This window comes from Protopterus annectens, chromosome 1.part0, assembly GCF_019279795.1.
Source record: "Protopterus annectens isolate FY-2018-M chromosome 1.part0, PAN1.0, whole genome shotgun sequence".
NCBI lineage: Eukaryota > Metazoa > Chordata > Ceratodontiformes > Protopteridae > Protopterus > Protopterus annectens.
This window is the reverse complement of record NC_056725.1, coordinates 1,864,011,875-1,864,037,687: the sequence shown is the minus strand read 5'-3', so window position 1 is coordinate 1,864,037,687 and position 25,813 is coordinate 1,864,011,875. Positions and strand designations below refer to the sequence as shown.

General features: G+C 40.8%; 1 protein-coding gene across 1 annotated transcript in view; it reads right to left on the bottom strand.

Moving 5' to 3' along the window:
- The window catches only part of NUP155 (nucleoporin 155), a 1,504,248-nt gene that overhangs the window by 1,319,200 nt on the left and 159,235 nt on the right, over positions 1–25,813 (bottom strand). Inside the window, exon 8 of the mRNA XM_044069916.1 lies at positions 758–863. Within this exon, the coding sequence (XP_043925851.1) occupies positions 758–863 (106 nt within the window). The remainder of the gene's footprint in view (positions 1–757; positions 864–25,813) is intronic.

Sequence of the window (25,813 nt, the reverse complement as noted above, 5' to 3'; positions counted from 1 at the left end):
CAGTCAGCAATTTTGCTCTGAAGACATAAGCAGACACTAGGACTTAGATTTAAAGCTACTTGTTACTTTGTAGCCTTTGCTCTGCCGTCCTCACCACAATGCAGCACTGCCCTGTCTGGTTCACATTAAACCTGTTTTGTTACACTGCAGCTTTACTTGTTATGGTGTCTCAGTTATCTATCAAATCGATTTTGATAAGTGGGATGAAAGACTGATTTGCTCACTAAGCATACCTTGAGACTTGATGTGATTTTTACCATTTTCTGTTTTCATATTTAGAGCACACAGCCACCAGATAACCTGTGAATGGCACAAAGTCAATGTAGTCTCACAATAACTTGCTCACCTGTCACAGTTTGTCTTGCTCTACATTTGCAAGGCATTCCAGATGGAATTTATATACTGCATGTGCTCCAGTTAGGAATGAAAATACAGTATGGCTCCAGGAAATTTGTTCCATCAAGAATGGGAACAATAAGTGGAAACAACTGTTGAGGAGACACCCTACTGGAGACATTCAAATCCATTAGCTCTAATGCTTGTGAATCTTAAATCAGCATACCATACAACTTTTTCTTAAAAAATAAATAAACATTTTTAAAAGCACTGTACTACTTAAAAAGTTATGGCATCAGTGAAGTGTTAACTTTCACCAATTCGCCACACCGGTCTTGAGTTTTTGTAAAACACTACAGTTAAGAAATAAAAGACTTAACGGATGACTACAGTCTCTTGCCAATGTCAATAACATGCTTACCATCTTCAGAGAATGTGAACTGCAGTACAGATGGAATCAGGAAGGACAAGGTACTCCTGGAATGATTAATCTTTCTACACCGTGGGCTAAACCAGCCTGCCTCAGCCTATAGCAAGCAACAAACAAAAAACATATGAATACCAAACTTAATATACACGCCCTTTTAAAAGAAATTGTGTCATGACAGTTTTAATGTACACTACCTGTCAGAAGCAAACATAACAATCAACTCTTCAGAAATATCAGAACAAAGGAAAACTGTTAAAAAAGGTTTCCTCATTTATGTTAAGACCAATTAATAACACAATCTCTTACTTTCATCTCCACCTTTTGGGAAAAGCACCACAGGTAAACGTTTACCATATCAGCTGATCTACAACAGGGCCCCTTCATTTGATGGATCTTCTATTGGGTTTGCTACTTCTCTTCTGTGCTCCAGTTCAGCACTTGTCAATCTCTGAAACTCATTTATTTCAGCCTGTGCAAGCTACTCAAGAGGTGCATGCCATGATTTCTGCTATACTACACCTAAGCTCTGAGCCATCTAGGTCTCCTAAAACTACTGAGCAGATATACTGAAATCAGGAAACAAAATGGAAAGCAGATACTACACACATTCACAAACATATTTTGCATAGAGAGAACTCAAAGCCTCAATGGATGGAGGGTTTGCCCAAGCACAAGTGAGCATCAGCGAGTCATGTGGAACCCAAAAGAAAAGACCTTTTAGAGAACAACAGAAACATTACTACAAAACTTGTAATATTATGCCATGGAACAACCACTCGAAGGATTTATAACCAGGATGAGTCTCAAGTACTGAAAGTAGCAAAGGGAAGCAGAGAACAGCTAAAAGACAAGAATAACAAAGGGCTGAATCCTGATGTACAGATATCCCAAACAGAGATTAAACTAAGAACATGTGTTCTTAAATGATCTTGCAGTCCAATCAATTACAGTTCATAGGTAGGTATTAGGCTATTGGCCCTAGGGCCTATTATAAGCCTAGCCAAAAAGGTACCCTGGCTTTTGCCACCCAAGAAAATAATTTTCCTGCGCCCCTGTCGAGCAGAGCCACAGAGGTGATCCCCGGGGTGAATTTCCTATTTCCCATCCAATCATCAAGATTTTTCTTGAAGAGTGCCAATGAGGAGCTTTGTCCGATACAAATAGGTAGTTTATTCCAGAGTATGGGAAGTCTCTGGAATAGGAATCGATCCCTCCAGCATGTTCTGTGTATTGTGGTGACAAGGTTTAGATCCCTAGAGCTTTTAGCTCACAGGGATTGGGATTTCTTTAAGTGGAGCATGTCCAACAGCTCTGGGTTTGACATATATTTGTATGTTAGGCAGAGATAGCCTCTGATTAGGCAATTTGCAACAGAGTAAAGCTGGAGTTTTTTGAGACTGTCTGTGTAGGGCATCAGTTTGAGGCCGGTAATCCTCTTTGTAAGGTATTTCCGTGGCCTTTCCAGTTGTTTTAGAGGTCTTGTGTGGTACATACCAAAAGGGGCGTTGTACTCCATAATGGGTCTAATGAGTGACGAGTAGAGGGGAACAATGACTTCTTTTTTCCTGGATAAGAAACCTTTTGTGATTAGGTGGGCCACGTAGAAGGATTTCCTGACTACTGTGGTTATGAGATTATCAAAGGAGAGACTACTTCCACCTGTGACCCAAGGTCTCTTACCACACTTTTGGTGTTAAGTAGACTACCACCTCTGTGGTAGCTCATAGGTACAGAGTTTTTACCATAGGGGATGACAATGCACTTTTTGTCACTGAGCTTGAGGCCATGGCTTTGACACCAGGCATCTGTCTCAGTGAGGCCCTTTTGTAGGATGTCCACATAGTTAGGAGTTTTGATTATGGCTCCTAGTTTGCAGTCATCTGCGAACTTCGTTAGCCAAAGACCTTCTGTGTTAGCCTGTACTTCAGAAAAGTAGATACCAAACAGGAGAGGACCCAGGACTGAACCCTGCGGTACTCCCACTTGTCACTGGTCTGAAGTTAGATTTGGAGTCTGCGACTTTCACAGCGTGGGTTCGGTCAATGAGCCAGTTGGCAATCCATCTTGTGACATAGGGATTTATACCTAGTTTAGTGAGTTTATCTAAAATTCCAGAGTGCAGAGTGGGGGATGGTGTCAAAAGCCTTGGCAAGATCTAGATAGGCTGTGTGAACCACCTTACCCTCGTCTACGGATTTGGTGACTGTCTCAAAGGAGTCTATCAGGTTTCGTAGGCATGATCTGCGTTTTACAAACCTGAACTGGGTGGGGTCCAAAGTTTGGAGATTACCAATGTCTTTGTTTGTAAGTTCCATGATGATATGTTCCATGGCCTTGCAGACCAGGCTCGTTAGGCTAATGTGGCAGTAGCTCCGGGGGTCTGTAGTGGCTCCCCCTTTGTGGAGTGGGATAACTGCCGCTGTGCACCATTCAGTGGGCACAAAGCCAGAGGGGAGGCTATGATTGAACATGGTGCTTAGGTGGGGTGCCAGTTCATTCTGTAGCCCGTGTAGAACACAGCCTGGAATGTTGTCAGGTCCCATGGATGCTGTGTTCTTGGCTTTGGAGAGTGTGGCTTTTACCTGTGCAGCCATGATTACAGGAACTTTGCATTCTTCCGGTATAGAAATGGGCCCTCTAAGAGGTGAAAGAGGAATAAAGATAGCACTGAACCCATCTGCCAGGATGTTGGCAATATTAGTTGGTTCTGAATATTTGGTGCCATTGTTATGTAACTCAGAGCACATCAGAGTGTTGCCATTGAGATTCTTGACATAGCTATAGAGTGCTTTGCGGTTATCTTTAGAATCAGTGGCAATTTTGTTTTCGTAACTAGCTTTGGAAGATTTTAGGAGGGAGCTCAGCTTCTTACTGAGGCTGACCAATCACAGGATTTTACCCTTTTTTGCAAAACTAACTTTCATCTGTTGTAGAGTTTGCTTACGGCAGGGTCCACTAGATTGGAGGATAGCACCATCCATACACTTGTGCAAGTGCTTATAAAGTGCATTTGTACAGGATTCAGCAGTTGTACCTCTATTGTCCGTCTGCATGGGTGTCATGAAGTTTGGCACTTGTCTTAAGAAGCATGAAGTTGGCTTTGGAGAAAATTTTTACTGTGGTTTCCCTAATGGGGGGGTGAGGACGGGATGTGGATGTCTAGAGTGATTAGCCTGTGGTTGGATCTGAACATCAAGGAATTGACCTCTGGTGTGGAACACCGGTCGCCCATGTTGGTAATGACCAGGTCTAGGATATTGCTGCCCTTGGTGAGGGTGTGGAGAAGTTGATCCAAGGCGCTGGAATTTATGAATTCCAGAAAATGTTGAGCAAGAAAGTTGGTACATGAGTAGTTTTCCCAGTTAATGGTGGGGTAGTTGATATCACCCCTTATAAGGGTGTTGGGTTGTACCCTAATATTTTCCAGTGCATCAAGAAATGAGGATTGGGAATCCTGGGGCATGGTGTTGGATCTGTAACAAGTTACAATTTGGGTTGCGGTCTTGTCCAGAGTTAATTGCACTTGGTTAATCTTGTATACATTATGCTGAGCAACTAGCCTGGAGGTGTGGATATCCTTAATGAATATAGACACGCCTCCGCCTTAAGTGTTCTGGTCCAGGTTAGGCGGCCGAAAGGTGTGGTATGAAATAGAGCCTGGTAATGCAGGGGTGCTCTCTGAAGCCTTGAACCAGGTCTCTGTCACGGCACAGATGTTGATGTTCTTCATTTTAAGGAAGGCCTCGAGTAAATGCATTTTGAGGTTTAGACTTCTAGCACTGAGTAGCATTACCTTCACATTTTGCCGTCTTGTACCTGTTACGGGTTAAGAATTTGTCATTTGAACATTGCCTAAAAAAGGCACTATAGGGGTGGCAAGAGCCTTAGCCAATATCCGGAATCTCAAGGGCGACAGGTACAGGCCATCTCTGGCAAAGCATTGTGGTCTGTTGATCATGTCATCCCAGGCAGACAGATACTGGATCCCCTTAGAATGACACTAGAAGCCTTGCCTATTGCTGAAGTCAATTATTTTATCCTTGCACTGCGATATCATTCTGGGTGATGTCAGAATGCTACTCAGGGCTAGCGTCATACCTGCCTGGGCTACAAGATCGGAGAGCTCCTCCAGGTCTCTTTTCTTGTTGTCCAGGGAGATTATATAGACAACTTTCATACCTGCAGTGGTTACTGTTTCAATTAATCTATGGGAGTTCTTCATCACTAGCAGGGTCCGAAACCTCCTCAGACGGTCAGTGTAGAGTATCTTTCCTCAATGGCCAGGTTGACTTTGCCTTATCGTCACATATCTGGTAAACAGCTGATGGCTGCCTGCACCATCCTTCATTCGGTCTTGGCCACCTAAGGGGACAGCACAGCCATGTCTATGTTAGGATTGCAGGTTTGACTTTCCTCAATGATGTAGCCTTGAGCAATCCTAAAAGTACCTAAAAGAGGAATACGATTATAACTATGAAGGGAGGGAAAAGCTATATGGATAGTCATCCAGGCCCCATCATACTAATACTGCAACAGTCACCATACTGTGCTATGCTACTCGTAGGTCACTGTTGAGGTCAAAACCTACACAGAATATGGCCAAACCTTATCCAGTGCTGATGAGATGGCCGATTCACTGCTCAGATGAGAACTGTTGAATACCCTTCAGGACAGAAATAAAACCAGCCCTTACTCCTAATATCACATCCAGCCAGCAGTGTTCTGAGAAGGTATGAAATGAGAATTGTGTGGCTGTTTGTAGAATTACTGGGCACCAAAACCTGTTAGGAAGGCAATGGTTGCTGCAATACCCACTTCTGAAGGTGGCCTCAATTCTTCCTTCAAGGCCCTAACGTGTGCTTTGCAACAGTTATATATTGTACAGTGCACGATGCTAGTGCATTGGAACGTATATACAAACTTTTTTCTGCACAATTAGTTTGAACTATTCTGTTACTCTTTACATTTCTGTATCTTTTGTTTGTGAAATGTTTTGCATTTCATCCAACATCCACACGCGTGCATACACACAAGTCCACACGTTCATGTGTATATATTTGTATGCACATATGCACGTATACAGATCTAAAAAAAATACACACGTATACGTTAAGACTTGGAACACCTAACAAAGAAAAAAAAATCCTGGATGTTTCCGCAGGGGGGCACCCCCCCCCCCCGGCACCCTCCACATCCCCCTATACCTAAACATACCAACTCCAAGATTGCACTAAAGCAAGGAAAACGGAACATTTCCTGTTCTGCACTGTATGGAGATCACAGTTTAAAACACTCGAAGTCTTAAAACTTCGATCATATGCTGTCAGCCATATGAAATTTGAAGTTCTAAGACTTTGATTATCTAAATGGGACCCATATATATATATATATATATATATATATATATATATATATATATATATATATATATATATACACACACACACACACACACACACACACACACACACACACACACACACACACACACACACACACACAAACACATACACACACTTGTATATAGGTATATATGCAATTACTTATATATGTATCTAAACAGTTATATACTCAGAAGTCTATTTCTAAATTTTAAACGTTCAGAATGTCGACTTGCTTATAGTCGAGACAATAAGATCAATGTTTTGAAAGTTCGAAAGTTAAATAAAAACAAAAACATTTTTTTTTACGTTTTTGCATTCTCCGCACCACCTGCTAATTAAGACGCACCATCTACGAGACTGCAGTACAGCGAGAAAAACAGTAAACATAGCATTCAGGGTGTACAGCGATCTCCATTCCAATTGTCTGAACTTTAAAAACACTGATCGTATAATCTCACCCATAAGCAATTTGATGTTCTGAAAGTTTGAAATTTAGAAGTAGACCTGTACATAGATATATATATTTATATTTATTACAGGTTCATAGGTAGGTACTAGGCTATTGGACCTGAGGCCTAAATAAGCCTAGCTAAAAAAGTTCCCGGGCATTCGCCACCCAAGAAAGTTATTTTCCTGCGTCCAGTCTAGCAAAGCCACAGAAGCTATTCCTGGGGTTATTTTCCTATTTCCCATCCAATTGTCGAGATTCTTCTTAAAGAGGGCTAATGAGAAGGTTTGCTCGACATGAATGGGTGGCCTGTTCCAGAGCATGGGAAATCTCTCTGGGACAGGAATCTATCCCTCCAGCATGTTCCGTTTATTGTGTTGATGAGGTTTAGGTCCCTGGAGTGTGTGGCTCAGAGAGATTGGGGTTTCTTTAAGTGTAGCATGTCCAACAGATCTGGGTTTGACCTGGCTTTGTATGGTAGGCAGAGGTCGCCTCGGAGTAGGCGATAAGCGAAGGAGTAGAGCTGGAATTTTTTGAGACAGTCTGCTTAGGGTATCTGTTTGTGGCCGGTAATCCACTTAGTGAGGTATTTCTGTGGGCTTTCTAGTTGTTGTAGAGGTCTTGCGAGGTACATGCAAAACGGGAAGTTGTACTCTATAATGGGTCTGATGAGGGATGAGTAGAGAATAACAATGACCTCTTTTTTTCTGGAGGTGAACTCCTTTGTGATGAAGTGTGCCATGTAGAAGGATTTCCCGACTACTGTGGCAATGTGATTATCAAAGGAGAGATTACTGTCCACCTGTGTCCCAAGGTCTCTTATCACACTTTCGGTGTTTAGTAGTCTACTGCCTATGTGGTAGTTCATGGGTACAGTGTTTTTCCCAAAGGGGATGACAATGCACTTCTTGGCATTGAGCTTAAGGCCATGACTTTAACACCAAGCATCAGTTTCAGTGAGGCCCCTTTGTAGAATGTTCATATCATTAGGTGCTTCTATTATGGCACGTAGTTTGCAGTCATCTGCGAACTTCGTTAGCCAAAGACTTGCTGTATTAGCCTGGACTTCCGAGAAGTAGATGCCAAACAGAACAGGACCCAGGACTGAGCCCTGCGGTACTCCACTTGCCACTGGTCTGAAGTTGGATATGGAGTTGGCTACCTTCACTGTGAGGGTTCGGTCAGTGAGCCAGTTGGCCACCCATCTTCTGATGCAGGGATTTATGCCCAGTCTACTGAGTTTATCTATAATTCCAAAGTGGGGGATGGTGTTGAAAGCCTTGGCGAGGTCAAGATAAGCTGTGTGCATTACCTTACCCTCGTCCATAGCCCTGGTGACTGCTTCAAAGAAGTCAATCAGGTTTGGGAGACATGATCTACCTTTTACAAACCCAAACTGAGTGGGGGTCCAGAGTTTGGAGGTTACCTATGTCCTTGTTTATAAGCTCCAAGATGATACTCGTCAGGCTAATGGGGCGGTAGTCCCTGGGGTCTGTGGTGGCATCCCCTTTGTGGAGTGGGATAACTGTCACTGTGCATCATTCAGTACGCACAAAGCCTGAAGTGAGGCTCTGATTGAACATGATACTTAGGAGGGGTGCCAGTTGTTTTTTTAGTTCCTGCAGAATGCAGCCTGGGATGTTGTCAGGTCCCATGGATGCTGTGTTCTTGGCTTTGGAGAGTGCAGTCTTCACTTGTGCAGCCATAATTACAGGGGCTTTGCATTCTTCCGGTATAGAGATGGGCCCTTTGCGGGGTGAAGTGTGCAATGAACCTGCCAGGAAGTTTGCAATATCAGTTGGTTCTGTATATCTAGTGCCATTGTGCTGTAGCTCAGAGAATATCTCAGTGTCGCCATTGAGATTCGACATAGCTGTAGAATACTTTGTGGTTGTCTTTACAATCTGTTAGAATTTTATTTTTGTAACTAGCTTTGGAGGATTTTATGAGGGATCTCGGCTTTTACTGAGGCTGACAAGGAAGCTCCTGCAATCAGGGGAGTTTATTCTTTTTTACAACAACTTCTTCCTTCTGTTGTAGTTTGTTTATGGCAGGGGACCACCAGATTGACTTCCTTTTTTTTTCTTTGGAGGACAGCATCTTGGTTCTTTTGGGGATGGCACAATCCATGCACTTGTGTATGCGCTTATACAGTGCATTTGTATAGGATTCAGCAGTCGTACCTCTATTTTCCTTCTGTATGGGTGTCGTGAAGCTTGCCACTATTATCTCAAGAAGCATGAAGATGGCTTTGGAGAAGTTTTTTTTTTTAAGGTGGTTTCCTTAATGGGGGTGGGGGCGGGATATTGATGTCTAGGGTGATTAGCTTGTGGTCGGATCTGACCAGCGAGGAGTTAACCTCTGGCGTGGAACATCAGTTGCCCATATTGGTAATGGGACAAAAAACAATGTTTATTGCAAAGCTTTCGGGTCACAAACACCCTTCCTCAATACTGCCATATTGGTAATGACCAGGTCCAGGATATTGCTGCCCCTGGGGGGGGGGTATGGACAAGCTGATCCAGGGCGCTGGAATTTATGAATTCCACAAAGCATTGAGGAAATGAGTTAATACAGGAGTAGTTTTCTCAGCTGATGGTGGGGTAGTTGAAATCACCCCTTATTAGGGTATTGGGCTATAACTTAATATTATGCAGTATATCAAGAAACGTGGAGTGGGCATCCTGGGGCATGGCAGGGGATCTGTAACAAGCTACAACCTGGATTGCAGTCATGCCCAGTGTTAGTTGCACTTGGATAATTTCGACTGCATTATGATGAGCAACTAGCCTGGAGTTTTGGATATCCATAATGAATATGGACACGCCTCCTCCTTTAGTGTTTCGGTCCAGGTTAGGTGGCTGAAAGGTATGGTAGGAGTTATAGCCTGGTAATGCAGGGGTGCTCTCTGGAGCCTTGAACCAGGTCTCCATCACTGCACAGATGTCTAGGTTCTCCATTTAAAGGAGTGCCTTGAGTGAGTGCATTTTGAGGTTTAGACTTTTAGCACTGAGTAGCATTACCCTCAGATTTTGCTTGCTTATACCGGCTACGGTGGTGAGTTTGTAGTTTGAACCTTGCCTAAAAGAGGCAGTATAGGGGTGGCAAGAGCCTTAGCCAGTATCCAGAATCCCAGGTGCGACAGGTGCAGGCCATCTCTAGCAAAGCATCGTGGTCTGTCAATCATATCATCCCAGGCAGACAGACCACTGGATCCCCTTAGAATGACACCAGAAGCTTAGCCAATTGCTGAAGTCAATCATTTTGTCCTTGTATTGTGGTATCATTCTGGGCGACGATATGATGCTACTCAGATCTAGGGTCATACCTGCCTGGGCTACAATGATCCGAGAGCTCCTCCTTGTCTCTCTTCATGTAGTCCAGGGAGGTACGTCTCAGGTCATTCACACCAACATGGACAATGACAGTCATATTTGTACTTCTTGTGGAGTGACCCGAGTGCTTGCGTTATATGGTGGATCTTGGCACCCGACAGGCAGCTGACAGTACCTTTATCCTTGTTTAGCCTGGTGAGTGGGAGATCAGTGTGCCTGGCTATAGAGTTAGCTTTGACTTGTGTGCTGGGTACGTTGTTTTGCCTTATGGGCCGAGGTTGAGTGGCACACTGATTTTGTGGGCTGTGTGTCATTTGGGTAGTGTTGGGGAGTGGTGGTTGCTTGCATTTCAGCTTTGGAGGTCTCTGCTGTTTGGGGAGATTTATGAGAGCCTCCGCGAATGTAGGTGTGTGTTTTGCATTACTATGTGTGGGTTTAGGTAGTGTAGGTTTTGATGGATTATGTGTCAAGTGTGGTGTGGTGCAGATGTTTACCTTCTCCTCTTGACTGTCTAGTGCAGTCTTGGCTGGAGAGAGCTTGGCTTCCAGTTTGGCTATATAAGTGCATCTCTCACAGGTTATAGTGTTGGGTGGTAGGAGGAGAAGGTTGTCAGTGTACATGAGGCAATTGCTACATTGCCCCAAGATGCCAATATTCATCAGGTGGACAGGGAAAAATACCAGGAGCTGAACCTTATACATGCCTGGATAGGTGCTTATTAATTTAAAGTAATAAAAACTGTTTTCCTTCTAACAAGTGAGGAAAGTTGAGTGCTGCAGTAATTTCTAGATTTAGTGCTTACAACGAGTTCTGAACAAGTGCTGAGCACAAGGAAACAGTTTTGAGTGCTAAAACTAGAAAACTGGCTACTTTTAAGTGAAAATTAGAAGAGCAGACTTTCCTGCATCAGGAATAGTTTAACCCTAATTAAACGGGGCTGCGTGATGCGCAAAACCATGCAAACACAGGTTTTTAAACAGAAAGATGAAAGGGATAGAAATAACACAGAATGGCCAGTAAAACTACAGATTCTGAGCTGAAACCAGTCCTCCAGCGAAAGATAGGCTGCCCAAAGCTCATCACTCTCACTGATGAGCAGATATATATATATATATATATATATATATTACACACATATGTGTAATATATATAGATATATATATATATATATATATATATATACACATACACACACATATACATATATACATATATATATATATATATATATATATATATATATATATATATATATATACACACACACACACACACACACACACACACACACACACACACACACACACACACACATACACACACAGTATAAAAAGTGTACATACCCCTGTTAAAATGCCAGGTTTTTGTGATATAAAAAATGAGACCACAATAAATTTCAAAACTTTTCCCACCTTTAATGTGACCTATAACCTGTACAATTCAATTGAAAAACAAACAAATCTGTTAGGGGAAAAATATAAGAAAACAAAAAACGTACAATAAGCTGGTTGCATAAGTGTGCACACCCTTAAACTAATATACTTTGTTGAATCACCTTCTAATTTAATTACAGCATTTAGTCTTCCTGGTTCTGTACTTCCGGGTGGGTACAGCTGCCTCTATATAATTAAATGCTGTTAACAGTTTTGTGTAGGCAGCAATGTTGTCAGTTATGGGGGCTTGAACTTTTGCCAGGTTATCACTTAACAGGAAGAAGTTAGCCTTAAGTTGTTCCTGAATATTCCAGGGTTACATTGGGTTCCAGGTTTAAAATCTTTACTTCAAAGGAGACCATTTTGTGGTCTCACCTTACCAGATGTGCAGAACTCTCCTATATTAGTGAGAACCAGATCCAGTATGCCTGCACCCCTTGGTGTGCTGAAAATCTGCTCCAGGGAATAATCACTCACCATAAAGACTAAAAAGTTCAACCTGCCAAAGAGTGAACGCATGTAACATAAAAGCTAGAACTAGACATTTTTAACAAAAAAAAAATTATACATAAAAAGGTGGGAACAACTTTTTAATGCAATGATGCTTTCCGTAATATCTTTAAAATGTCGAAGATTTCAGAGATAAACAAAAAAGAAAGAGCACTGAACTATAATAAAAATGTAGACTATAAATGGCTATCTTACAGGAGACGCTTAGAAAGAACCTAACGTGATATTTGATAAAGAAAAGTTTTTAGGGTGTTTATTCAGCGGACTACCTGGGACAAAGGAAAAGAGGAGTAAGTAGATTAATTGCAAGAGGCGCTCCAATAGTGAGAGAAGAGGATAAGAAAAAGATAATGGTAGATATGTAGTACTAAAGGGCTACTGGCAAGTGAGGAGGATTACACTGGCATGCATTTATATTCCACCTAAAACTGCTATAATGAAGCTTAAGAAAATTCTGGGAGAAACATTTCAACAAGGACTATTACTTACAGGTGGGGACTGGAATGCGATTTCCAGCAGTGAAGGTGTGTCTGGGGGTCCCAAAAGGGAAAGTATAACAAAGGAGGGTAGACCTTTGAAGAAATGTATGAAAATATTTAGCATGGAAGATATGAATTAAGCAACAGGAGTTCAGAGTGAATTTACATATTATTCCCCAAGATGTAAGAACTGGGCTAGGCTAGACAATTTACATTTCACAAGAGCATGTGCGTTTAATTGAAGGTCTCGATACATACCTATAACTATTTCAGATTATGTTCTAATAATAACCAAAATAAAATCACAGGGTAACAAAAGAAAAATGAGTCACTGGCACTTTCCCATCTATCTGCTGAAAATGGAAGAATTTCATGAATGGGTAGTGGAGATTATTCAGGAGCTATTAGAGAGGAAATAAATGTCTTCTGTAAATATTGCTAGGGAGTGGCATAAAATAAAAGTGGAGTTTAAAAATAGGGTGGGAATAAAAGAAAGGGAGCTATAGTTAAGTAACAAGAATTATTTACAGGAACTGGCAAATGTGTAAGTATTGCAGAATAGGGGGAATTTCACAGAAGAGGTTCAATTGCAGAATGCTAAGCAAAAAAATAAGGGATCACCTCGATAATATGCACGAGTTTAGAAAGACTGCCATTAAGCAACTGTTTTTTTTTGATAACACAGACATGCATAACGACTCTGGCAACAGTAAAGTAGAAAGGGCTGTCACCATGCTTAGGAAGCCTATAACAAGGAAGGTAACAAGAGAACTTGTAGAGGTATTAGAAGCCTTTCGGAAATTCTATGCAAGTCTGTATAAAGCAGAGAAATATGGAAATCAAGAAAATATATAAATGGAAATGTTTAAGGAAGAATTACATATGCCAAGGTTAGAGGTACATGAGGCTCAATTACTAATAGCTAGGATAGGAGGAGATGAGATCAAAATTGTGATGTGTAACCAATTTACAGGAAAGTCCCCAAGAATAAAGTTTGGAAGCTAGGAGGGAAAATACTGAAAGATCTGGAAGGTTTTGTTTAACAGTATTTTAAGAAGGCAGAGAAGTACCAACATCCTGGAAGAAAGCAGTGGTAGCTGGGTAGCTGTAATACCTGAAGAGGCTCAAGATCCATTGGACTCTGCTTCATACAGGCCCATTTCAATACTAAACCATTAAGTGTTCATATCACCAATGGTTAAAAGAATGACAAAAGCAATGCCAAAATGAATAGATATGGATCAGTGTTGTTTTGTGGAGGGGAGGCAAACATTTGATAACATTAACAGAACACGGATGATTCAGAGAGAAGCAGAATGTAAGAAAATACCATTGTTGTTGTTGGGTCTTGATGCAGAGAAAGCATTTGATAGAGTGAACAGGGAATTTATGAGCAGGGCAATGGAAATATTTGCATTTCCTGAAAAAAATATAAGGCTGATTAGAAGGATATACAACGGATCGGAGGCGAAAATAAAGCTTGAGCACAGGAACTCTTCGCCCTTTGTCATTTGCATTATATTTAGAACCACTGGCAAAGAAAATAAGGAACTCAGAAATTCAAAGCGATAATTGGTACGGCAGTCAAGAAAAGCTGGGGCTATTTGCAGATGATATTATTTTACACCTGACAAATCCAGAAAGACTCAGTGTGTTGTGGAACATTATGAGACCGTTTCAAATCTTTTTGGGATACAAAATGAATGAAGCTAAAAACAAAGACAATAGCGGTAACTTATGTACCCACACACTAATTGGTTCAGCAATATCCTTATTTATGGGAACATGATACAATGAAGTATTTATGAGTATGGTTTACAAATTATTCTGGTGTGGCAGCTAAGGATATGTGGAAAGAGACTAAACAAAAGATAATACAAAGACGGAGAAAATAGAAACTTTGTTACATGGATAGTAAAATGCAGTCAGTCAAAATGTTTTTAGTCCCTTTAGTGTTATACACAGGTCAGGCATATTTTTATCAACCAGAGAAGTAGTGCATGGCAATTAATCAAGAGATGAAGGACTTTAATGGGGGAGATGGCAAGAGTCAAGTGGGATAAGACTACTCTTCCAGTAGAACAGGGCAGATGGGAATTACCCAATCAAAGGGGTATTTCAGAGCTACACAGTTAAGCCTGCTATATACTGCACAAGCAGAAAACTACAATTCAAAGTGGAAAAGGATGATGTTGAAACATGGGGGGAAGCTCAAGAAACAAGGAGAGACTGGGATTTTTAATGCAGGCCTTTAAGGAGAACAATAACAATAATACAAAACATTATATCCATAAAGGAGAAGAAAGTATTCTAAGAATTAAGCCAACACAGGAATGGAGAAAGGAAATTCTGCCAATAGGGATGACTGCAATTAGAGACACAGACAGTAGGCAAGAGGCTGGTAGGAATTTATTGGAGAAAACTGGCAAAGGAACCAATGTATTAGGAGCAAATAACTAGAGAGGAAAAGAGGACAGAATGGGAAGATGTCAAGAATGTACTTGGACTGTAGGTTAGAGATTGCATTCCCTATCAAGGGCTGACATCAATGTATAGGCAAAGAAAGAAATACAGGGATCTTAAACAAAAGACCAGCACTGGTAAGAGTTTTTAGCAGAATGTAGTACAGAAGCTGCCATTAACAAAAAGAATAATTAGTAGAGCATAAAAATATTACAGGATAACTATAACAATCAATTAGAGGATGTTAGGAAGGATTGGGAAGAGCAATTGGCTATGCAATTCACAGAGAAACAATGGGAGGATAGATGTATGTCTCCCAAATATGCAACAAAATCTAGAAGATTTAGGAATTTTGCTTGGAAATGTTTATATAGATATTTTTATACCCAAAGTAGACTCCAGAGAATTTTTCTTCAGTTAGATAGAAAATACTGGAGGTGTGGCTGGGAACATTTTCTGGAAGTGTGGTGAGTTGGCCGACTTAAAAGATTCACTGTGGGATGCACATTCAACGATGCTGGGTGGGCAGATTGGTAGGACGAGGGAGATTATTTTTCTGAGCTATGACACAGAATCAGAATTGTCTAGACATGGTAAGGCTTTGCTCTCTGTAATTATGGTGGCTGTCAAAAAAGCAATTGCCAGAAAATGGAAATCAAAATCTAAACCAACTATAATAGAAATAGTAAATACAGTAACAGTAATAAAACAACTGGAACTGATATCTTTAGGAAAAGGTAGGTGCAAACTACATAGGAAAAAATAGGAATTGTGGGAACAATACATACAGAGGAGGAATGAGGTTTAAAAGAAGGCAGGACTTAAAAGAGCTATGCAATATGTTTGACTGAAAACAATTGGGTAGATTAGAAGTGATTCATAATGTTTGCAAATGGGAGTTACAGATGTGTACTAGGCTAGTGACCACAAGGCCCTTTTTTAGCCCAGCCATGCATCCAAATCTCTATCAAGTTCTCGTACCCTTGATAAGTGCAAGCAGAGGCCATGGGAGATGCATCATTTACAAACAGGGTGGTGTGGAACACTAATGCCAGGATTAAAATTTTTGGAAATCAAGTTCCAGACAAGGTCATAGAATTGGTTATAGACTGTTTTGCAGTATTTTTGTCACCAAAACGTGGAAAGGATGAGGGTGATTTGGGAGTGTCCTGTTCAAAGGAGTCCACTGATATGTTTCCAGAACTTAATAGACATTGCAGATCATGGCATTATTAACATTTGCAAGGCATTTTGAGATGGGTAATGAAATACATTTGTACATTTTCCATGGAGACTATTGTCTGTTTACCACAAAACTAGACGGCAGAGGTTTCCTGCTAGACATTAGATTGTTTTAATACAAGATTGAAACCATGGGGAATTAAAGTGTTTCTTATGCACTGAGGAGGGGGGAGGACTTGCTGAAAATACTAAGGAAAGCATCATTTAAGTAGGCAATTGTCTAATTCAAGGAAAACTTTAGAGATAAATCAATGGATTTCAGTGCAGAAATAATAAAGTGCAAGTGGAATTTGCTTATCGTCCTAGGAAAATGTACTGACAATTCTTATTGATTCCTTCTTCCACAGTACAGATATTGGCAGATGATCACTGCTGGCAAAAATTTAACTCCAGATTTTGCAGTGTAATTAGGATTGCTTGCAAAGATCCATTCAAGTATACTCTCATGACAGAAGACTTAGTCATTTTAGGTCATGAGTAAGATTGGGTACATGGTAAGCACATGTCCTGGTGAGTGCATGCATTATTAGACAGACTACAGTCAATACTAAAGTCTCCCAAAATAATGAGTTCTGGTCTCATTTGTGATATGCAGCTAGTAAACGACTTCCTCAGAAACACAGTCTTTTTAGAAGAAGCGTATATCTAAGAAGCAGCTATCAATTTGGATTTACCAGACATTACATTCATTACTAATTATTCCATGTTTGCTGAATGTGGACATGGTGTATTAGCAGGAAAGCAGGAGAGATTATCACAGTTTAGGACATCAACTGTACTACAGCCTTTAAGGGTACCATGTTTCCTGAAAACATAGCCTGGTGGAAAGAATATAGTAGCATCATCAGTTACTTTTAATCAAATGTTGGAGCCAGATATCATGCAATGTTTGTAAAGATACAGCCAGCTTTGTAAAATACTTATACTGTTATACAGGCATTTAGCACCATTACAGGCCATCATTAGGCCAGCAACTTTCAATCAGATGTCAGTTTTAGTATCTAGTAGCGTTCTCACATGTTATGCCAGGCTTAAGGCATACATAAAGGATGAGGACTTAAACAGAACTGGATATTATGTGAAAAAGTATAAGAGAGTGTTTATATTTCAAGAAAATGATCCATCTCTTGTTGCAGTAACTCTGATCCATTTGGCTTATGAACAACAATGCATTATACAGGTTATATGACTAGGTACACCTCTGACGTCTGACTATGATCAGAAATTCTGTCCATAATAATGCATTTCAGCTTATTTAGTATCTGTGAGCAGGCAGGCAGACACACACACAGATCCTGGCAGTCCAGATCCTTAAATACACATATTAACTCCTTACTCCCATTTTGCACTTATCATTTGACTGATCACCTCTCAGATGTGTAGTAATGATCAAGTCCAGCAATGCATTCCACTTTGTTTTTTCTTTTAACCACACCAAGCCCCCATGGCAATGTTAGTCGCTTTCAAATACAGATGACCCTCCATCACAAGTGAGCACATTTTCACTAGACAGACTTCAGATGTTGACTGTGATGAAAATTTAAGAAATGTTGCCAACAATTATGCATTCATCTGGTTTCACAGGCAAAAACCCCATCCCTCCCATTGTCTGGCTGTGATTACATTGATCCAGTGTAGATATTACCCAACTCCAACTTAGAAAAGATTAGTTGAGGGGAAACTTCATTGCCCTCAATGATTCTTCTACCTCCAGCCTGAATTGCCTTATCCGGACAGTCCTTGGGGATAGCTTATACATAAGTTTTTAGTGGCATGAAGTAATTATTGGCGGTAGTGGTATACAGAAATGTGGATTGCCTAATGCAGGTTATGTGCTGTTATGCACTCAGCCTCAGGAGGAGGAATTAAAATGGATTATTTTTATTATAGTCCTGCTTTGCGGACCATTTTGGCTCTCTTTTAAATCAAAATGAACTATTCAGCTAATTTTGCTAAATTAGAGAGTTAAAAAAAAAAAAAAAAGCCATGACGTACTTTGCGTATGCACCCTTACAAGGCTAAATCTTAAAATCGGTCAAACATGAAAAGAAAGACAAGGCTAATAAAACTGAGGCAGGAAATCAAGTCAGGAAGTTTAGGTAAAAAGCAGATAATCTATTTCTGTTTTACACTTACTAGTTAAAGTTGTACGTGGTTCTATGGATCTGCAATACTGGATCTGTAGAATTGCATCAGCCATCTTCAACAAGTATAATACTGACAGTTATCTTAAGGATTCTAACAAAAAATATTCACAGCAACAGAAATGCAATTTAAAGGAAAAAAGAAAAGAAGCTATTGGGAAAATGGTACAAGAAGAAACCTGATCATATCAGCTAGATAAAAAAACAAACCAGACAGCCTGAAATGGCACAGGTACATACAGGATATTGCTAAGAATGTAATGTTTTTAACCCATATTCTGCAGTGCTGTCCTGTCATCAAACACCCACGTCTTGCTCTATGCCACAAGTCCTTAAATTATAATTAAAGCCATTGCACCTATACTAACATTGTTGTTGTTGTCTTTCGGCTTTTCCCGGTTAGGGGTCGCCACAGCGGAACTTGGTCCGCTAATGATTGGCAGTAGATTTTCACAGTGCTGAGTTGCCAGCTCGATGCCCAACCTTCAACGAAGACACGCCCATTCACGCATGTCTTTAGGAACACCACTCGACCCGCGGGGAGGACATGCAGACTCCACACAGAAGTGTATATATAAAATTACACACACAGCATTTCTTAAAAGGGTCTACTAAAACATTTCAAGTGCCCTTTCCTCATTTTATATTTGTCCTGTTCCCAGACAGACAGACAAATCTAGCATACAAACTGCATAATTACTGTCCAACCATGATAAAATTGCTTACAAGCTATGGCTAAAACAGCCACCTCTCAAAAGCTGGATGCCAGCAATTAAAAAGGTGCACCAATCCTTTCTCATCACCCTTGTATATGCTACTGAATAATAAAAATACTTGAGAAATAGGCAATGCATTAAAAATGTACAAACAAGTATATGCTACTAAACTGCAATACTTGATGATGTAAACAAACTGGCAGATCTTAACCAGAGACTTCCCTATCAATAGTAGTTACTTATTTGGGTTCACACAACATCACAATTCCTACAAAATATAACAAAGCTAATAACTATGGATCCATTCTGGACTGGATTCTGGTATCTGACCCAACCAAATTTCACTGAAGCTGCAAATGAACTTCCAAAAGAATACCTTAGGCTTGCATCAGAGACCACAGCCTATCCTATCAGTATTCTAATTAATAGATCAATTTACAAATATTTTGTCCTAGTCTTAATGGAATAAGTCACACATTATCTCACTACATTAAGGGGTAACTCTATTGACTTACCCAACTTTCGTCCCATTGCCATTCTGTTCCCATCCCTAATCTTCTTGAAAAATACATACATAAACAAATCCTTAACCATCTCCTTCAAAATCAACTAACCTCCACACAACACTGTTTTAGACCAGCCAGTAGTACAACTACTGCATTATCCTTCACAGATACTGTCAACAAAGCTAAGGATTCTGGCAAACTGGTTTCTTCACTTTTCCTTCATCTCTCCAAAGGCTTTGATATGTTATATTAGAACATTTAAATTGGTCAGTTTGTAATAAAATTAACATACACCACTGCTGACACCTTCACATTCTTTGCTAATTTATGTGTAACCATTTATTTTTATTCATGTGATAAGCGAATGAAGCTTACTACCTCAGAGTTGGTTAAAATGCTACTACCTCAAAAATAAACTATAATTTACACTATTTGTCTGCCTGCATCCCTAGGTCAACAGTGTTTTGAGAACTGTGATACAACTACAAAATTTCAAATAGCAAATAGACTGAAAACAGAAAACAGTGACATTTTTATATGGCCAATGAAAAGGTACAAGTCACACGTTTCAATGACAGATGAGATGGAATGTACGCTTTTGTGAAGTCCAGGAAGACACACACACACACACACACACACACACACACACACACACACACACACACACACACACACACACACACACACACACATACAGAATTCAGAAGGAACTTGTGGGGGGGGGGTACAGAATTTCCTTTTTCCATAGAAAGGAGAAGATGTCCGTTTCCCAGGCTTCCTTGCATGGAGCTCTGGTGCAAAGTCTGAATTGACTGTCCACAGCAGAGGCAGAGAGATCAGTCTGGAGAATTCCCCGTTGATGGAAACATCACAGTTAAACATCCATTCTCGGGAGGAACCACCACGATTTTCTTCTACTAGCCTGCCTTTGAATTCAGTTGAGAAGATGCAAACAGCTTGAAAGTAAAGATTATGGTTAACAACAATGTCCGAAGCCATCACTGCAAGCCTGCAAAGGTGAAAAGACTCTACACTACACATTTATCTGTTCAGACATGAAGAGTCCTTGGAATGCAAAGATGAAGAGACTGGAGGGCAAAGATCACAGCTTTCATTTCACTGATGTTTACAAGTTTTCTCCAGTCTTGGTTGGTGAGGGGTGAATAAAGAGGCTTGCCCTGCTGGGCAATTGGTGTCAGGGTATATTAGTGCTTGCTGTTAGGTATGAGCAAGTGCTGGGCTGTAAGATGCTTTTTGAGTGCTTAGGTGGAGTGTTAGACTAGTTTCAAAGGAAAAACTGAAGAGGAGACTTAGTGGAGTCAGGAATTATTTAACCATAGATAACTGGCGCTGCCCGGTGCACAAAACCGTGCAAACACGTTTTTTATAGTAGGGAAATGAAAGAGAAATTAGCCCAAATTGGCCAATAAACTACTAACTTCTGGGCTGGAACCACTCCTCCAGGGACAGATAGGTTGCTCAAAGCTCCCGTCTCTCACAGGTGAACAGAGAAACTTCCTTCTATCCAAGTAAGGTATGGGCAACTCAGAAACTAGTATCACAGCCCTGAATTCAGGAATAGCCTGAAAACTGGACTATACTAGCTTAGAAAGGCAGGAAATTAGGAAATTTTTTGTTTTTTTTAAATGATAAGGCAAAAACAGTAAAAAAAGGCACTTAAAACCACTTTAAAACTACTACAAACTATCAGAAAAGGCCATCACACTTTAGTGTGTAGCCTACAACAGTTAAACAAATTATTCAAACAAAAAACAACCTTTTAAAAGTGCAGGCAGTCATTTAAGTACAATATGTGAAAAAAACAAAGCTTTTACATCACATTAAACAAAGGAAAACTGCGTTTAGACAGAAAACAGTTAAGTACAACAAGAAAGTACAGAAAACTGGTACTTAATCATTCCAGTGTCTCTCTTCTAACCTAGAAGGCTTGTATCAGTTTAAGGCTTTCTAGTGCTACCCAGTAGGTTAGTTACAGGAAAGATGGGAAACAAGTGCAGACGTGGTCTTTTAAACCAGACTGTTGAAAGAGATGGAACAAAGCTGCCCAAATGGCCAAAAGCTACAATTTCTTGGCCAGGAACCACTCCTCTTGTAGTAGATGGGCTACCTAATGCTTACCATTCCCACTGATAAGCTAGAAGGCTTCTCTCCAACACAGAAAGCCTTGGGGTGCTCAGAAGCTTACAAAAAGAGTACTGTATACAGCAAATCTGAACCTGGACTAGACTAGTAACAGGAAAGGCAGGAAACAAGTGCAAACACAGGCTTTTAAATCAGAAGGCTGAAAGAGATGGAAAAGCTTCCCAAACGGCCAATAAAATATAATTTATTGGCCAGAAACCACTCCTCCTCCTGTGGTAGATAGGTTACCTAGTGCTTACCACTCCCACTGATCAGCTAGAAGGCTTCTCTCCAACACAGTAGGGCTTGGGGGGCTCAGAAGCTTACCAACAGTCCTAGATACAGCAAGTCTGTATCTGGACATGACTAGTTACAGGAAAGACAGGAAACAAGCTTATTTTTATTTTTTTTTTTGTTACAGAAAAGCAGCTAAAACAGCAGTAAGTACAATTCAAATTGCAGTGCAGGCCAGCACACCCAAGTGTGTAGCAACACCATGGCAAATACAGTTCAAATAAATGCAATTAAATTAACAAATGACTAAAAAACAAGTGCAGAAGGCAGTAAATTAGAAGGCTACTAACAAGCAGTAATATGTGCAGAGTAAGAGCGACTGAACAGATAGCACGCAGAAGAGCAACTAAGACAGAGTAAGAGCAGCTGAATAAAAAAAAAAAATATATATATATATATATATATATATATATATATTTTTTTTTTTTTTTGAGGGAGGGAACAGAGTAAGATTAAGAGGCTACAGGGGTTCTCCTTCCCAAATGCTCTCTTTGTACACAACAGGAGTGCCTGAAATCAGAACATGATCTCACTGCACTCAGTTGAGTGAGCAAATGAGACGGGCCCAGGAGGAGTATCCAAATACAAATCTACAAGAGGGGCCGGCAGTTTCAAAGCCACCAACATTAACACCAAAACAAGAACAGGGAGGATGGGTGGGGAACAACCTGTAGAGAGACAGCCACAACTTCAGTTGAGTTAATATTCAGTGAAAAACACACAAATAAATTACAGTACTATATGAAAAAGAGCAGATAAAAATGTACTTAAAATTCACTTATACGTCCAGTTGATTTCAAGTTGAGGTTCCAACGCTCTGAATATGTGTGTGTGTGTGTATATATATATATATATATATATATATATATATATATTATATACACACACACACATATATATAAGCCACACTTGCCCGTTTCTCACCTTTCCTGTAACTAGCCTAGTCCAGATACAGTGTTGCTGTATCCAGGACTGTTGGTAAGCTTCTGAGCCCCACAAGCCTGTGTTGGAGGAAAACCTTCTAACTTATCAGTGGGAGTGGTAAGCACTAGGTACAGTTTGTCCATCTCTTTCAAATTTCTGGTTTAAAAGACCACATCTGCACTTGTTTCCCATCTTTCCTGTAACCAACCTACTGGGTAGCACTAGAAAGCCTTAAACTGATAGAAGCCTTCTAGCTTAGAATAGAGACTTTGGAGTGATTAAGTACCAGTTTTCTGTACTTTCTTGCTGTACTTAACTGTTTTTTGTCTAAACGCAGATTTTCCTGTGTTTATTGTGATATAAAAGCTTGGTTTTTTTTCACATATTGTACTTAAATGACTGCCTGCACTTTTAAAAGGTTGTTTTTTGTTTAAATAATTTGTTTAACTGTTGTAGGCTACACACTAAAGTGCGATAGCGTTTTCTGATCGTTTGTAGTTGTTTAAAGCAGTTTTAAGTGCATTTTTTTTTTTTTTACTGTTTTTGCCTTATCTTTTTAGGAAAAAAAAAAAAAATTCCTCGTTTCCCACCTTTCTAAGCTAGTATAGTCCAATTTTCAGGCTAGTCCTGAATTCAGGGCTGTGATACTAGTTTCTGAGTTGCCCATACCTTACTTAAGAGAAGGAAGTTTCTCTGTTCACCTGTGAGAGATGGGAGCTTTGAGCAACCTATCTGTCCCTGGAGGAAAAGTTCCAGCCCAGAAGTTAGTAGTTTATTGGCCATTTTGGGCGAATTTCTCTTTCATTTCCCCTACTACAAAAACCGTGTTTACACAGTTTTGTGCACCGGGCAGCACCGGTAAGCTACAGTTAAATAATTCCCGACTCCACTAAGTCTCCTCTTCAGTTTTTCCCTTGAAACTAGTCTAACTCTCCACCTAAGCACTCAAAAAGCATCTTACAACCCAGCACTTGCTCAGACCTAATAGCAAGCACCAATATACCCCGACACCGATTGCCCAGCAGGGCAAGGCTCTTTATTCACCCCTCACGATCCAAGCAACTAAGCAGCTCACCCTACTATTCAGGCATGACTAAAGGGCAATTTCAGGTGTACTCTCCAGTCCAGGTGGTGAATCTGGGTATCCTGAGGCAATGTTACAACTGCCTCATGTACACAGACAACCCTCTCCTCCTATCACAAAACACGAACATATGCGAGAGATGCAATTATACAGCCAAACTGGAAGCTAAGCTGTCTCCATGGAACAGACAGTCAAAAGGAGACAGTTAACAGTTGCACCACACCTCCAGCCGCATACAGACCTACTAAATCAGCAATAGCAAAAAATACACAAATACACAAAATAATATTCAGAGGCTCTAAATAAAAACCTGCAAAAGCATCAGAAACCTCCAAAGCAGACACCCAAACAACCTGCACCTCCCGTCACAAACCAGACAACACATAAAACACAAAATCAGTGTGCCACACAATCACAGCCCTCAAGGCAAAATAACATACCCAACACATTAGTAATAGGTGACTTTATAATCAGGCACACTGACGTCCCACTCACTAGGCTGGCCAAGCAGAAGGTTACTGTTAGCTGCCTGTCGGGAGCCAGAATCCGCCACATAACATAAGCACTCAGGTCACTCCAGAACAAGTACAAACAGGACTCTGTCATTGTTTATGTTGGTGTGAATGACCTAAGATATACCTCACTGGACTACATGAAAAGAGACATGGATCATGTAGTCCAGGCTGGTATGACCCTGACCCTGACTAGCATCCTGCCCTCACCAAGAATGATACCTCAGAATTAAGAAAAAATGATCAATTTCAACAATTGGCTAAGCTTCTGGTGTCATTCAAAGGGGATCCAGTGTCTGCCAGCCTGGGACGACATGCTCAACAAGCCACGTTGCTTCACAAGAGACCGCTTGGACCGGTCACCCCTAGGCTTTCGAATACTGGCCAAGGGTCTGGCTGCACCCATACTGCCTTTTTTAGGCAAGGCTCAAACCTCAAACCCACCTCCGTAAACACCAAAAATTAACAAAAATCTGAGGATTATGCTACTCAACGCCAGGAGTTTAAATCTCGAAATGCATGTGCTCGGAGCACTACTCAGTATGGAGAACGTCGACATCTGTGCAGTAACTGAAACCTGGTTCAAGGCTCCAGAGAGCAACCCAGCACTAGCGGGCTACAACTCATACTACACGTTTTGTCCACAGAACATGGACAGAAACTCAAAAGGAGGGGGTGTATCTATATTCATCAAGGATACCTACACCTCCAGGTTAGTGGCTCAGCACGATAGCTCTGAAATCATCCATGTGCAACTAACATCGGGCAAATCAGCAATGCAAATTGTGGCCTGCTACAGATCACCCTCAATGACCCAGGACCAACACTCCACCTTTCTGGAGACACTGGAAAACATGAAGGTCCTACCGAACACCCTGATATTGGGCAATTTCAATTACCCTACCATTCACTGGGAAAACTACTCTAGTACAAACTCCCAGGCCCAGCGCTTCCTGGAATTCATCAACTGAAATGCCCTGAATCAGCTGGTAAACTACACTACCAAAGGTGAAAACATATTGGACCTGGTCATCACCAACATGGGAGACGGGTGTTCCACACCAGAGGCCAACCAGTCACTGGTTAGATCAGACCATAAACTAATCACTCTGGATGTCCACACACCACCACCATCCCCAAATAAGGAAACCACAGTAAAACTTGTCTACAGCAAACTTCGCCTTACTTAAGACAGAGGTGGTAAGCTTCACAGCCTCCACGCTAAAGGATAACGCTGCCCAACATGCAGAAACCTTTACAAATGCACTCTAAGAGCACTTACAAGGATGCATGGATCGTGCCATCCCTAGCAAAACCAAGACTCACTTCTCTAAGAGAAGGAAACCAGTTTGGTGGACCCCTGCTATAAACAGGCTATACAATAGAAGGGGGAAACTAGTTCAGAAAAAAAGCAAATCCAAAGAAGGAAAG